The sequence below is a fragment of the Callospermophilus lateralis genome, chromosome 18 (genome assembly GCF_048772815.1).
Source record: "Callospermophilus lateralis isolate mCalLat2 chromosome 18, mCalLat2.hap1, whole genome shotgun sequence".
NCBI classification, from domain to species: domain Eukaryota; kingdom Metazoa; phylum Chordata; class Mammalia; order Rodentia; family Sciuridae; genus Callospermophilus; species Callospermophilus lateralis.
The window spans coordinates 56,010,005-56,023,551 of NC_135322.1; the positions used below are offsets into that span (position 1 = coordinate 56,010,005).

The 13,547-nt window shown below is 45.8% G+C and overlaps 1 protein-coding gene across 1 annotated transcript; it reads right to left on the reverse strand.

The window, feature by feature from the left end:
- Positions 1-1,127: 1,127 nt before the first annotated feature.
- On the reverse strand, positions 1,128-13,330 carry Duxb (double homeobox B). The gene is made up of 4 exons (XM_076838485.2): positions 13,203-13,330; positions 10,758-10,863; positions 9,484-9,638; positions 1,128-1,791 (listed from the first exon to the last, which is right to left on the reverse strand). The coding sequence occupies exons 1-4, from the start codon at positions 13,323-13,325 to the stop codon at positions 1,258-1,260; spliced, it is 918 nt and encodes a 305-aa protein (XP_076694600.2). The 5' UTR covers positions 13,326-13,330; the 3' UTR covers positions 1,128-1,257.
- Positions 13,331-13,547: the final 217 nt, after the last annotated feature.

Genomic DNA, 13,547 nt, shown 5'->3' on the forward strand with positions numbered 1-13,547 from the left:
CCTGGCTTTTCCCCTTAATTTTAAGATGGGGTCCTGCTAGGTTGCCCAGGCTGGCTTGAAGGAGCCAGGAACTTGCAATCCTCTCACCTCAGCTTCCTGAGTAGATGGGATTACAGGGACACCACCACTAGGCCCAACAACAACAACAACAACAACAACAACAACAAAAAAACTCACTTTTATGAACATACAGCATGAAGAAATATAGTATTTCTTCACTTTCTATAACACTTATTTCAAATTTATCTCAGTGCCATGCCAGAAGGGAATAAATGAATGCTGACAGTATCTCTTCTTGGCCTGTTATCTTTGCTTCGCCTCCATTAGAACTTGTGGATTTCTCAAACTGGAAGATGCTTTTTTCAGAAGGATTCAGCAGATGTGTCTGCTGCCTGCTGCCCTTGGTGTTTCCAAGGCAATACAGATACAGAGCTTTGGGCACCATGAGTTAAGAAGATACCACTGCCCATACAGACATCCATTTGGGTTCCCAGTCATCTTATCTTACCCCTGGCACTGGTCTTGCTTGATAGGATGTCCTCACTATTCATTGTCTATTAATTGTACTGATTCTGTTCAGATGCAGGCTGCACACCTATAATTCCAGAGACTCGGGAGACTGAGGGAGGAGGAAACAAGTTCTAGACCAACATTGACAACTTAGTGAGACCTGTCTCAAAATAACAAAAAAGGGGCTAGGGACAAGGCTCAGTGGTAACCCTCCTTCCCACTACCAAATAAGTAATAAATTGTATCAATTCTGAATCAAAACGAAGGAGGCCTGCCTGGACCAGTTATATGAGATTGACATCTTCCTCCTGGAGCTAAGGCCATGGTTAGCCTTGCAGCATATGAAGCAGAACCTGACAATCTTCTCCAATGAGAGGTTGGTGGGGTCTGAAAGGGTCTCCTCTCTGTAGATCAGAATTAGTGGTGCACGCCTGCCATCCCAGTGATTTGGGCTGAGGCAGGAGGATGGCAAGTTCAAAGCCAAAACCCTAAGCAACTTAGTAAGACCCAGTCTCTAAATAAGTATATTTTTAAAAAATCTGGGAATGTGGCTTAGTGGTCAAGTGTCCCTGGGTTCAATCCCTGGTACAAAAAAAAAAAAAGAAAAGAAAAGAAAATAATTTACTGAGATTCTATAGATGACAGGAGTTCATCTAAAGACTCGAGGTTTCTACATATTGCTGGTGCAGTTGGTAGAGCAGAGGAGATGACTCTCCAACTGACCTTGCAGTTGGCCACACATCTGTCTCACTGTATCTCTTCAAGTGGTTCCCATTCCTCAATCAGAGCTTGGCGGCCCTGGTCCCACCACTGCATGACATAAGATATGTCAATGGGACCCAGACCCTGTGGTTTGTTGTTCTCAGGATTAGGTTGAGAATGGTCCTTCAATGGTATGACTTCTATGCCAGTTTGTTCTTTGTGATTTTGGTATTCTTCTTGGAATTGGATCCAGAAAGGAACCCGAGTATCTGAGATGTCCCCTCTTGGAGTCAGCAGTTCTGGCAGGTGATTCATAAAAGTGAGAGGCAGGTCAGAGTTCTCTCCTCTCTGCACAGCCTGGGGGGGCTGCATGATCCCAGAGGACAGAAGAGGAGTAGGTGAAATTGTTTGGTTGCCAGGGAAGGAATCAGAAGAAGGCAGATAATAACTTCCATCTGGGTGTATAAACAGATCTGTTTCCTGCAGTCGATTAGTCAGATCTGATCTCCCATTTGTGTCATCTACCAAGAAATTTTTGGGCTCCTTTCTGTTCCAGTCAGGGTCCAGATATCTTTGGTCCTGAAACCATATTTAAGTGAGGAAAAGGGAGATGTGAACATCATAAAACACAAGTAATTCTAGCTCTGCTTCTTATACTCTGTAAAGAAAGAGACTATTAGCATAGGCCTGATCACAGGATACATCTAACTTTTTTGTGTGTATGTGTGGTGCTGGGGATTGAATCCAGGGCCTTGTGCTTGTGAGGCAAGCACTCTCCCAACTGAGCTATATCCCCAGCCCTTGATCACAGAATACATCTGATCAAGGCTAGTAAACACAAGTGTTTTTGAGAGTTTCTGGGCCACAAGCTTATAAATGTACTTCCTAAGTCATGAGAATTTAACATACATACAATAAATAAGCGCCCATATCACTTAGGTTGAATAAGTAGATAGTTTTGCCTCTCAATGGAAGGACATTTGACTATGTCTGCAAATTTTTCTGGCTGTCACAAATGGGGCTAGGGAAATGGTTATAGATAGACTGCACTGGTATCTACTTGGTAAACACAGGAATGCAGAGAAATGACCTACCATGCACAAAACAACACCTTAGAAGGAAGAATAATCTAGTCTAAAATGTGTTGGGAAAACATAATGGCAGCAGCATCCCAGAGAAAAACCCCAACATGGCGTTTAACGACCCTCTTTCCCCTCTTCGTTTCTTTCACTGGCATGAAACGTTCCCGCCGGCGCCAATGTTCAAACCCTGCTGGTGGGAAGCCTTAGCCCCAATTAGAATTAACTTCTTGGGCTCCGGAACTGACATATGGAAGAGCTTGCCAATAAACGGGCAACCTGTTATCTACCTCAGCCCTGCGATCTCTCCTGAGACCTATATAAACACACAGCCTTTTGTAATAAAGTGGAAACCTCTTTGGTGATCTGTGTCGTGTGGTGCGGCGTCTTATAGTCTTACAGTGGTGCCAAAAACCCGGGAGATGGCGTGCTCGACAAACCGAGCCCCTTCTCTGCCACCGCCGTCACCAACGACACATTTCGCCCTTGTCTGTCTTTTTGGGCGTGGGCTTCCTGCACTCACCACTGATCGGGTCTAGGTAAGGTTCTCCCTCCCCGGCTCGCCAACTCCCTTCAGGTTAGCACTCTCCTGATGCCCAGTAGGGAGGAGGGAATGCACTCCACTAAGACCTTCATTGGTCGCAGTGGACCCTCTGGCCACCTGCTTCCCTTTGGGACGTGAGGCTTCTAGGTTTACACGAGAGAGGCTCCCTGGTCTCTTCCTCCGGCCGCCAGAGCTATGTTCAGCCCCGAGCTGAACTTCTGGCCCAGAGCTGCGTTCTGCTGGCGCTCTGTCTTTCCTTCCTTGATTCTCTCGTTCCAGTGGAAAAATTTTCCTGACGTCAGGTGCCCGCGGCCTGGACCTTACAGGGTCACACAGACTGCACTTCATTGGTGACGACTGAGCTGTGCCCTCTGTGCCTACTCGCAGTGGACTGGTCACTTCGGGGACGCCCAGGTGATCCTCCATCTGCTCTACGCTTCCAGGAAGCCTCTATGGCCTGGGTTAATTCTTTTTCTCCCTTTTCTGTCCCTTCCTCCACTCTTTAACCACGGGTGCCTCCTCGCCTATACCGGAAGCGTCACCACTCAAGTGTCTCCTTAAGAATTTGGCTACTCTCTCTCTCCCCGGACCTCAAGCCCCAAATTCTTATCAGATTCTGTACCCAAGATTGGCCCACATATCCGCTAGATAATGACAATCATTGGCCTCCAGAAAGTTCGTTAGATCCAATTTTCCTCCGGGACCCTTTAACTATTGTCAGCGCCTGAAAAGGTAGAAAGAGTTCCCCAGGCCTCCCTGTCCTGCCTTCTGCTCTCTGTTCCCAACCTTCCCCTCTGCGCCCTGCCTGTGCACTTCCCCTCCTCTTCCTCCACGTCCCCTCCCTCTCCCTGTTGCAGCTGCTGTTTCCACCCTGCCTGTGCACTTCCCCTCCTTTTCCTCCGCGTCTGTGTCCCCTCCCTGCCACCTCCACAGCTGCCGCCACCCGTAACCTTGTCTGTGCGCTTCTAGTCTGCCTGGCCACCAGACACATGTGCTGATGCTCCATCTTCCCGGTGCGGCAGGGTGAAACGAGATGGCAGTGCGCCCTCGGCATCTTGGAGAGGCCTCAGGATCCCACCTCAGCCAGCGGGTGAGCCGCTGTCCTTCACCTTCATTGTGCCACAGCAGTTTTGGAGCGAGCCCCCGACTCTTGCACATCTCCCTTTGCCACCCGGTTCCAACGGGCAGGCAGGATGGGTCCCACCTGGCTGCAATGGGTGGGATCTCCGGATCCCTCCGAGCCTCTCCCCCTCCCCCCAACTCTGCTCACCTCTTCTACTGATAAGCCCTTCCCCTACCCCTACTCACGCCTCTCTTCTCCTGTCAGTGCTTCACTGATCCCTCTTTATCAGATAACTCACAGTTCCTTTGTTCTGTCAGGGAAGTAGCAGGTGCTAAAGGGATAGTCTGAGTGCACGTCCGCACAACTGAATCTAACTGGGACTGCATGAAAGCAGTTTCTTTTCTTTTTTTTTTTTTAATTTTTTAATATTTATTTTTTAGTTATCGGCGGACACAACATCTTTTTGTTTGTACGTGGTGCTGAGAATCGAACCCGGGCCACACGCATGCCAGGCGAGCGCGCTACCACTTGAGCCACATCCCCAGCCCCAGCAGTTTCTAATAAGGTAGTTAATTTTGATAAACTGAAGGACATTACCCAGAACCCTGATGAAAATCCATCCTTATTTCTCAACCGCCTTACAGAGGCTCTAACCAAATACATTAAGCTAGATCTTGAGTCTCCCATCAGGGCTACAGTGTTAGCAACCATTTCATTACTCAATCGGCTCATGATATTAGAAAAAGCTCAAATGAGCTGAGGAGGATTATTGGACCCCTATCTGAGATCTGGTGAAAATGGCTTTTAAAGCAGGCTCCATTGCAGAAAAGAAGGTAACACCCCAAACTCAGGCCTTGACCGCAGCCCTGAGGCCTACATATCCAGCAAAAGTTTCAGAGGGGAACCAGCATTCCTCTCCACCAGAGGCTTGCCTCAAATATGGATGCGAAGGTCACTGGGCTCGCCAATGCCCAAACCCACGGCCTCCTTCCAGGCCATGCCCCACCTGTAAGCAGACAGGACATTGGAAGATTGCGCGGGGCTGGCCCTTCCTTGGCGCCTCTACGCAGGGGGTATGACCAGTCAAGCAGTCCCCTCTCCTGAACTTTTGGGGTTTGCAGAAGATTGAAGAAGCCCAGATTCAAAGACCCCCTCAGCCCTCTCCGAGCCCAGGGTAATGCTCCAGGCAGCGGGTAAGTCCATAACCTTCCTTGTGGACACGGGGGCTACCTATTCTGTCTTGCCTGCCCATTTTAGGCCTCTGTTTCCTTCCCAGGTCTCAGTTATGGGGATTGATAATAAACCCTTTTCCCCAAACAGAACCGTAAAGCTGGCCTGTGCCCTGGAGGGACACCCATTCACTCACTATTCTGGTCATTCCATCCTGTCAGTTCCTCTCTTAGGCAGAGATGTTCTCCAATTATTAGGAGCCACCCTCCAATTACACCCCAAGAATACTACCACCTATCTCCTTTGGCCTTTAACTCTTACCCTCTCTAATGACCTGACAGTACCTACTGTGCCATTGCCCCCTGATCCCTAGGTCTGAGACGTCTCCATGCTGGTTATTGCCTCCCACCACAAGCCAGTCCATACCCAGCTGAAACACCAAACTAAACTTCCTTGTGTTCCCAATTTCCTATCTCCAAAACCCATAGGGAGGGATTTAAGCCCATTATAGACCGGTTGCTGGCCCAGAGACTCCTTATTCCTACTGACTCCCCCTGCAACACCCCCATACTGCCGGTGCGCAAACCCTCTGGAGCCTATCACTTAGTCCAGGAACTCCACCTAATTAATGAGGCAGTTATTCCCATCCACTCGGTTTCCAGCCCTCATGCTTTTCTTTCTCATATCCCCCTTTGACTATTCGCTTTACTGTCCTGGATCTTAAAGCTGGCTTTTTTACAGTGCCTCTGCATCCTGACTCTTATTACCTCTTTGCCTTCACATGGAAAGACCTTACATTCCTTAGGTTTCAACAGCTGACATGGACAGGCCTACCCCAAGGCTTCAGGGACAGTTCCTACCACTTTGGTCAGGCCTTGACACAGGATTTAACTGTTTGTAATTTGGGGATAGCACTCTCTTACAGTTGGATAGAGGCCTTCCCTACCTCCAGGAAAACTGCTGACACTCTCGCCTCCATCCTCATTGAGCAGATCATTCCTAGATTCGAACTTCCTGCCTCCATCCAGTCAGACAACGGTCCAGCCTTCACTTCTCAGATTGTTTAACTAGTTTCCAAAGGCCTTAACAGCATTTGGAGGCCCCACATCCCCCACTGACCCCAATCCTCAGGTAAGGTTGAGAGGCCTAATGGCATTCTCAAGGATCATCTCACTAAACTTGCTTGAACTCAGACTGTCCTGGCCCAATCTTTTGCCATTGGCCCTCACCCAAATTCAGGCAACCCCTAGAGCCCCCTCAGGCCTTAGCCCCTTTGAGCTGTTCTATGGATGCCTTTCTTAATCAACTAAAACTTTCCTGTCACTCCTCCTCCCCTTGTGTCCTACCTGCCCTATCTCATGCTTCTATACAAATTCCTAAGAGGACACGCAGACCGGTGTCTTCCTGCACCATCTGTTACTTCTGTTCCAGCACAATCGGGAATTAAATCGGACCCTCTTCAACCGGGTGATGCAGTTTTACTTCGAGAGCTACATTCTCAACCGTTGAAACCTTGCTGGACAGGACCCCATACAGTCATATTTCCACCATGCTGGGGCCCACCAAACTCAAAGTTTCTCGCCAACCCTCTCCTATTACTAATCATTAATCTCTCTCAAGCTTCTATCCCAACCCACAGATGGCACCTCTACATCCAAGCGACATGGCAACAGGATGGCACCATCGGCTCTCAGTCTATGGGCCAAGGCGATTAACCTTTCACTGACTGTAATTGGGCCCTTAATGTTACTGGATTCAACTGAGCCACCTCATTCCACTTATGTTCAGCAATGCTATGCTTCATAGCAGATCAAACTGAGGAATCCTGTTGAAGCCATATCACCAGGAGGCTGCCCCACCTGCTGATGACAAGACTACCCCAGAGGAGCCTTGAGAGTCACCTCCTAGACCTCCCCTTTACTCCTGCTCTCCACATCCTAACTATCCTCTAAAGCTTCGCCTGTCTCGTGTAACCGCCCATACTCCACCATGACTCCCACTCTTCTAAGTGGTATTTTCACAGTCATCACCATTTTCCAGGGGACATCATCATCCTCCTCTTAAAGCATTCTGAGCAGCAGTTGTTAGACTCCATACAGGATCCATATGAGCCTAATGTCAGGAGTCCACCACAGTATTCATGGCTACGACTACTTACTGAAACTGTAACCTTCTTAAATCTAATCCTCCCGGCCATCACACCAACTGATTGCTACTTATGCGCCTCCCTGACTCGACCTTTGCTTGCAGCGGTTCCCTTGAACTTCTAGGCTTCTGACCTCTCAAATTTCTCCACTCCATCTGCCCGCCGTTCTCTCCGAACCCTTTCACCCAACGCTCCATTATGGGAGCCCGAGGAGTCTAACCATACTGTGATTCCCCAGCGCTGCCTCCTGGGCTTGGGTGTCTCCCAGTCAAAGTTTTGCCACTCTAACATCACCTTTAACTTCACCCTCTATGCACCACCTGGCTCATTCTTCTGGTGTAATGGTTCTCTCATCACTATCTTATTCACCAACACCTCTACCCCACATATACTGGTGACGCTTATCCCACAATTGACTCTCTATACCCCAGCTGAAGTGCAGGCCCTCTTGTCTCCCTCAGTGCAGAATAAGCGGGCTGCTTCCCTTCCAATACTGGTGGGTCTCTCACTGGCTGTATCTGTGGTGGGAGCAGGAATTTCTGGTGGAGCTCTAGGACACTCCTTATGGGCTGTACAGGACTTAAGTTCTAAACCTGAATAAGCGCTCACTTGTATGGCAGAATCTCTAGCATCTTTACAAAGGCAGGTCACATCCTTGGCTCAAGTTACTCTTCAAAATCGACGAGCTATAGACTTACTCACAGCCAAAAAAGGTGGAACCTGTCTTTTCTTGAGGGAAGAATGCTGTTACTACATCAATGAATCAGACCTTGTGGAAACTAATGTAGTCAAGCTCACCAACTTGGTTACCTCTTTGAAAAATCCACCAAACCAAAACCCATTTGCCACCTTCTTTTTAGCCCACTTCCAATCGTGGCTGTTGCCTCTTTTAGGGCCCATATGTCTTCTTTTCCTGATGTGTCTGTTCCTGCCCTGTCTGCTTCGCTTCCTACAGGGCCAATTACGGAAGATCTCTAACCAAACTTTCAACCAGCTTCTGCTTAGGTACTACCAGCCTCTGACCAATGAACCCCCAACATCTTCAAGAAAACAGCTCACTCATTGCTGAAGCTCACTACCAGGTGCGATGGAATGCAATGGACATAGGACAGTGGGAGACAACGAGTCAGGAGAACCTCTTAATCTGCCATCCTGGATTCTTGAGCCTTTATGTCCTTTTAAGCCTCCTCATGGCCCTTGATCTCTTCTCTGTCAGTCCCCCGACATGGAACTTCTGCCAAAAACTGACATTTGCTTTAATTTTTATCTTCATCCTGCTTTTGTTTGCTCTGATCTTCTTCAGGTGTTGGTGACGCCATGTCAAGGCAAGGCTTCCAATATTTCCTAGAGTCTCTGTTACAGGACCAGTGGCTGATACCAACAATCTCCTCCAACCAGGACTGGTTCGACGCCATCGACGACTTGTGGTTTCAGGGAACTTTCATAGACTTCACCCCTACAGAAGTAGCTGTCTATAGCCACTGGGTTTTATTTCTGGTTGCCATGATATCCCCAGACCTGCCCCCCCACCCCCAACATTCCTCCACTTCCCCTTCTAGGCCCTACACCGCCCCAGCACAGCTGGAAGCAGCCAGATCTGACTAACGACGCCCCAATTCCTAAGAAAACAAAAAGGGAGGAATGTTGGGAAAACATATAATGGCAGCAGCACCCCAGAGAAAAACCCCAGCATGGCGTCTAACGACCCTCTTTCCCCTCTTTGTTTCTTTCACTGGCATGAAACATTCCTGCCGGCGCCAACATTCAAACCCTGCTGGTGGGAAGCCTTAGCCCCAATTAGAATTAACTTCTTGGGCTCCAGAACTGACATATGGAAGAGTTTGCCAATAAACGGGCGACCTGTTATCTACCTCAGCCCTGCGACCTCTCCTGAGACCTATATAAACACACAGCCTTTTGGAATAAAGTGGAAACCTCTTTGGTGATCTGTGTCGTGTGGTGCGGCATCTTCCAGTCTTACAAAATGACCATGCTGCTGAGTTTTTATAGGAAATCTAAGAGAGTCTTCTTAAAACAGGCATTAATTTTCACATTTCCCATTTTTCCTGCTTCTAATTGAAACGGGTACCTCTTAAATCGGTTTGCAAATTCTTTCTTTGCAGGAATGTGACTTACAGTGCTGAGTGCTTACCATTCCATACCTTTGTCCCCATGACTGTGACAACCCAAGACAGCTCAAAGTTCCAGTCACACCTGCAGGGGTGATATCACTTTCAGGGAGGACATAATGGGGCCACAAACAACTCACCTGAATGCGCAATTCCTGAATGTCTGTTGGTTTAGCCAGTTTTTCCCTGGTAGCAACATCAGGGACTTGGTTCCTCTCAAAGGCTTGAACCTGGATCCTTCTTGGAGTTCTTGCGAGGGGTATGTGGTCTTGCTTGGCTTCTTTTGTTAACCATTCTAAAGAACACAGGAAGGAAGGGGGTGTTTTAGGTCAGCTCTCACATTCAAGCCAGAATATAATGCTGCTGAAATTTACTCTCTGAATTTTGCCACCTCCAGGGTGGCAAAAGAAGAGGTCACTGTGCTGCTGAGCAGCAGTCAACCCAAAAGATCCAAAACCTTGTTTGCTGAAAAACTCCCTGTCCTGGCCAGCTATGGGACAAGGTTATATATTTGACCCTTGAGTGTCCATAACAAACTGTAACTAGTTCCTAGGCTAAGCAATCTTTATGTAGAATTTGGGCACAACATGCAGTCATTTCTACTCAGTGGGATTGAGGAACTATACTAGTTTGTGTTTGTTTTTTGGTACTAGGATTGAACCCAGGGGTGTTCTAAGACTGAGCCACATCTTCAGCCCTTTTTGTTTTTTTGAGACAGGGTCTCAGTTGATGTAACGTGGAGCATGTTGCATCAGAAAAGAGGAAACTTGGGTCTGGGGATGTGGCTCAAGCCGTAGCGTGCTCGCCTGGCATGCGTGCGGCCCAGGTTCGATCCTCAGCAGCACATACAAACAAAGATGTTGTGTCCGCCAAATACTAAAAAATAAATATTAAAACTCTCTCTCTCCCTCTCTCTCTTTCTTTAAAAAAAAAAAAAAAAAAGAAAAGAGGAAACTTAACTTGCTTAGCCAGAAGGCATTGCCTTGGGTTGTGATGAAGAATCGAACCACCTCTAGGATAAGCTCAGAACCCTTCTGCCCTTACAGATATTACTCCCTGTAGGATGGGTGTAGATGTAAATTCTCCCCACCCTGCTGACCTTTATCCTGATTGGCTCCTGTACATTATATTAGCTGTGTATGTTTTCTCATTAAGAAGATCCTGCTTTGACAGTTCTCCCTGGTGCATCTGATTGTTCTCCAGGGAGGGAGGGCTGGGTGTGGGTGGCCAGTTGACCTTTACCTTTTCTTGGCCTGTCCTGGTCGGAGCTTGCTTCCTCAGTCTCTCCCACAGGTCAGGAGGGAATGGGGGGCTAAAAACCCCGACACTCGCCTCAGCCTCCTGAATCACTGGGATTACAGGTGTGTGCCCAATGAGGAATATGGAACCCAAATATGGACCAGTGGGTTCTTACCTTGCATCTGTAACTGAGACTGGTTATGTCCCTGGATTGGGTCTTTTCCTAAGGAGCATGCAGACTCCAATTTTCTCTGTCTGCTTCTTCGGTTTCTAAACCAAGTCTAAGTGGAAAAAGATGTGAGGGTGTGATGGAGATACCAGACCTGATCAGAACATTATATGAAGAACCAATGCCTGGGGAAAGAGTTAATTCTTTTATACTTTGTAACTTTCTGAACTCTTAGAAATGTAGCTACCTCATTTAACTGCTAGGCCAATTAACTGCGGTCTAAACTATAACCTTGTAGGATTAGTTCTTAGAACTAGAGCTCTTAGGGAGGTAAACTCAAGTTATCTTGAGTTACTCTGCTGTGGGAAGGCCACTGTGGGATAACACTCCCAGGTGTTTTACTGTCTTTGTTCTACGCCTGTGAACTATTCATCGTAAATTCCCTATACATGGTCTTTGGGCACGTAGGCCAAGATTTCAAACTCACCAATGTTATCATAGTTAAGAAATGATGTCAAATTTCGTATAAAATCTCCACGTAACCTCAACTTGGGGCCCAGAACTTCAGAGCACTAGCTCATCTGGGAATTCGAGGTAAATAAACCTGAGTTCTCCAACCCTCAGAGTGGTGCTTGGTCTCTTGCTGAAAGTGATTTCCATAACAAAAGCCATGTATCTCTGTCTGTGGCAGTCTAAGTCTCAATTCAATTAAACCAAACTAATTTAACTGTTTGCCTCTGGAATTATACCCTAAAGAGAACGACAATGCTTTATCCTAGAGAAGATGCTACTGCTAGAAAACAAATGAGGAACCACAGAGAGACGGCATACAATGCGTGTGGTCAGCCTCATGTTCTCCAAAATAAATTTCCCTGATTTAAGAGACCCCGTTGGTTCTCTCAAAGAATTTCTCCGGCTTTTTGTCTCTTTCTTTCCAAGCAGGACTTCAATGTCTGGATGCCTTTTTTTCTTGGCCCCACGATTGCATCATAAGAAATGTCATTTCATACAATATTTACAGCATGGATCATAGAAAGGAATTTCTTCAGATGGGGTAGCAGTATTAGCCACACTACAGAGCTGGGATAACATTCATACATATTTATTCTTATTTCATCTAAGAGTCAACGCTAGACAAAAATTCTAGGGACTTGGACACCTTGCTTTGTCACTATTGTCATTAACACAACCAGTTGAATTCTTTGCATGTTTCCTCATGACTGGAAACAGGATTGAAACATACTTTCTAATTTCTTTTGAGTGTTTAATTTCTATAATTTTTATTGAAAAGACTTAGGATATTAATGACAACCAGTACTTGATGAGCAACTCACATCCTTCGCATTGTGCCAAAGGTTATACCTCTTAACTAACTCATCAAAATATTTTCAGAAAAGAAATCTGAAGCACAGGTGGAAACTGGAAACTAATGAATAGATTAGCAAACACCATGACAGACCAACCTCATCCCATACTGTTTCCTGGATTTGCCATGCTTGCTATCAGTTTAAATAGGCCCAGCACCTCTCAAAACCAACTACCAGATATTACCATAGGATATACTTTTGTTACTCAGCTTTGAATAAACTGTCTCCCACACCCAGTTCCAATACTTGAAGAAATAGGTAAAATATCTGCTTCCCTGGATCCTCTTAGACCAAGGCCCTATAGCCAGTGGCTTCTTTTAGACTATGCATTTGATTAAAAACAAAACTCAGAACTCATTATTTTCCTCTAAAAACATTTTTACCTGACCTTCATATTGATTTTAAATACTGTTTCTACCTGGTATAGTGACATTCATTTTAGGTATCTTTTTTGATAACTGAAAGACTATAACTTAGTTTCATTTTTTAAAAAATATTTTTATTTTTTTAGTTGTAGTTGGACACAATACCTTTATTTTATTTATTCATTTTTAGATGGTGCTGAGGATCGAACCCAGGGCCTTGCACGTATTAGGCGAGCGCTCTACTGCTGAGCCACAACTCCAACCCCTTAGTTTCATTTTTACATCAGTAATTATATTAAAAGTGATTCAATATGAGACTTTAGACACTATGTATGAATGACATCTGAGACATTAAGTTAAAAAGAAAAAGCTAGCTTGAGAATTGGGGATTGGCACAGTTCCTTTGTGATTATTCATTAGTAATTTTCCTGTAATAGGTATTCTAAAACTCCAATTTCCTATACTCTTTAAATTTCAAAATGATTCAATTATATCAAAATATGATTTACTGAGGAGAACTTGAGCATGTATATTCTTCCTCCTCTATCCCTGAACACACACCAGTGATATTTCTATTATTGGTGAAAGATATAAACTGATACTGTATAACAGGAGAAACCTTTTTAGCCAAGTACCTGACACAAGTGAATTACCTTTAAGGGCTGAGACTTGCTTTTCTCTTTTTACTTTGTTTCTGACAATAGAAACCTAATGCCTACCCGAATTTTAGATTCTGGAATATCAATTTCCTTGGCCAGTTGTTCCCTGGTAGCTTTATTAGGGTGAGGGTTTTGTTCAAAACACGCCTGCAGGGCTTTCCTTTGGCTCTGTTTGTAGACCATCCTCTCTTGCCACCAGGTATCCTTTTTTCAGTGTACCAGATGAGGTGAGAAGGGAGAGAAGAGTAAAAAAGATTAAAAAAAAGTTAGTCCTAGAATTATTGCCAAAGATAACAACCCTAAATAATTAAGCTTTTTTTTTTTTTTTTTTTTTTTAAAGAGCAGAGATGAAAAACCTAGACAGCCAGATTGCTCCATTTTTTCCCATTTACAGAACAAGTCTCC

Bases quoted from the DNA above. Each gene is read 5' to 3' on its own strand.
- Duxb (XM_076838485.2), bottom strand. From the start codon at position 13,325: ATGGTCTACAAACAGAGCCAAAGGAAAGCCCTGCAGGCGTGTTTTGAA. The intron at 9,639-10,757 runs GTAAGAACCCAC...TGTGTTCTTTAG, and splicing joins GTCTCAGTTACAGATGCAAG to AATGGTTAACAAAAGAAGCC. The intron at 1,792-9,483 runs GTGAGTTGTTTG...ATATGGTTTCAG, and splicing joins TTCAGGAATTGCGCATTCAG to GACCAAAGATATCTGGACCC.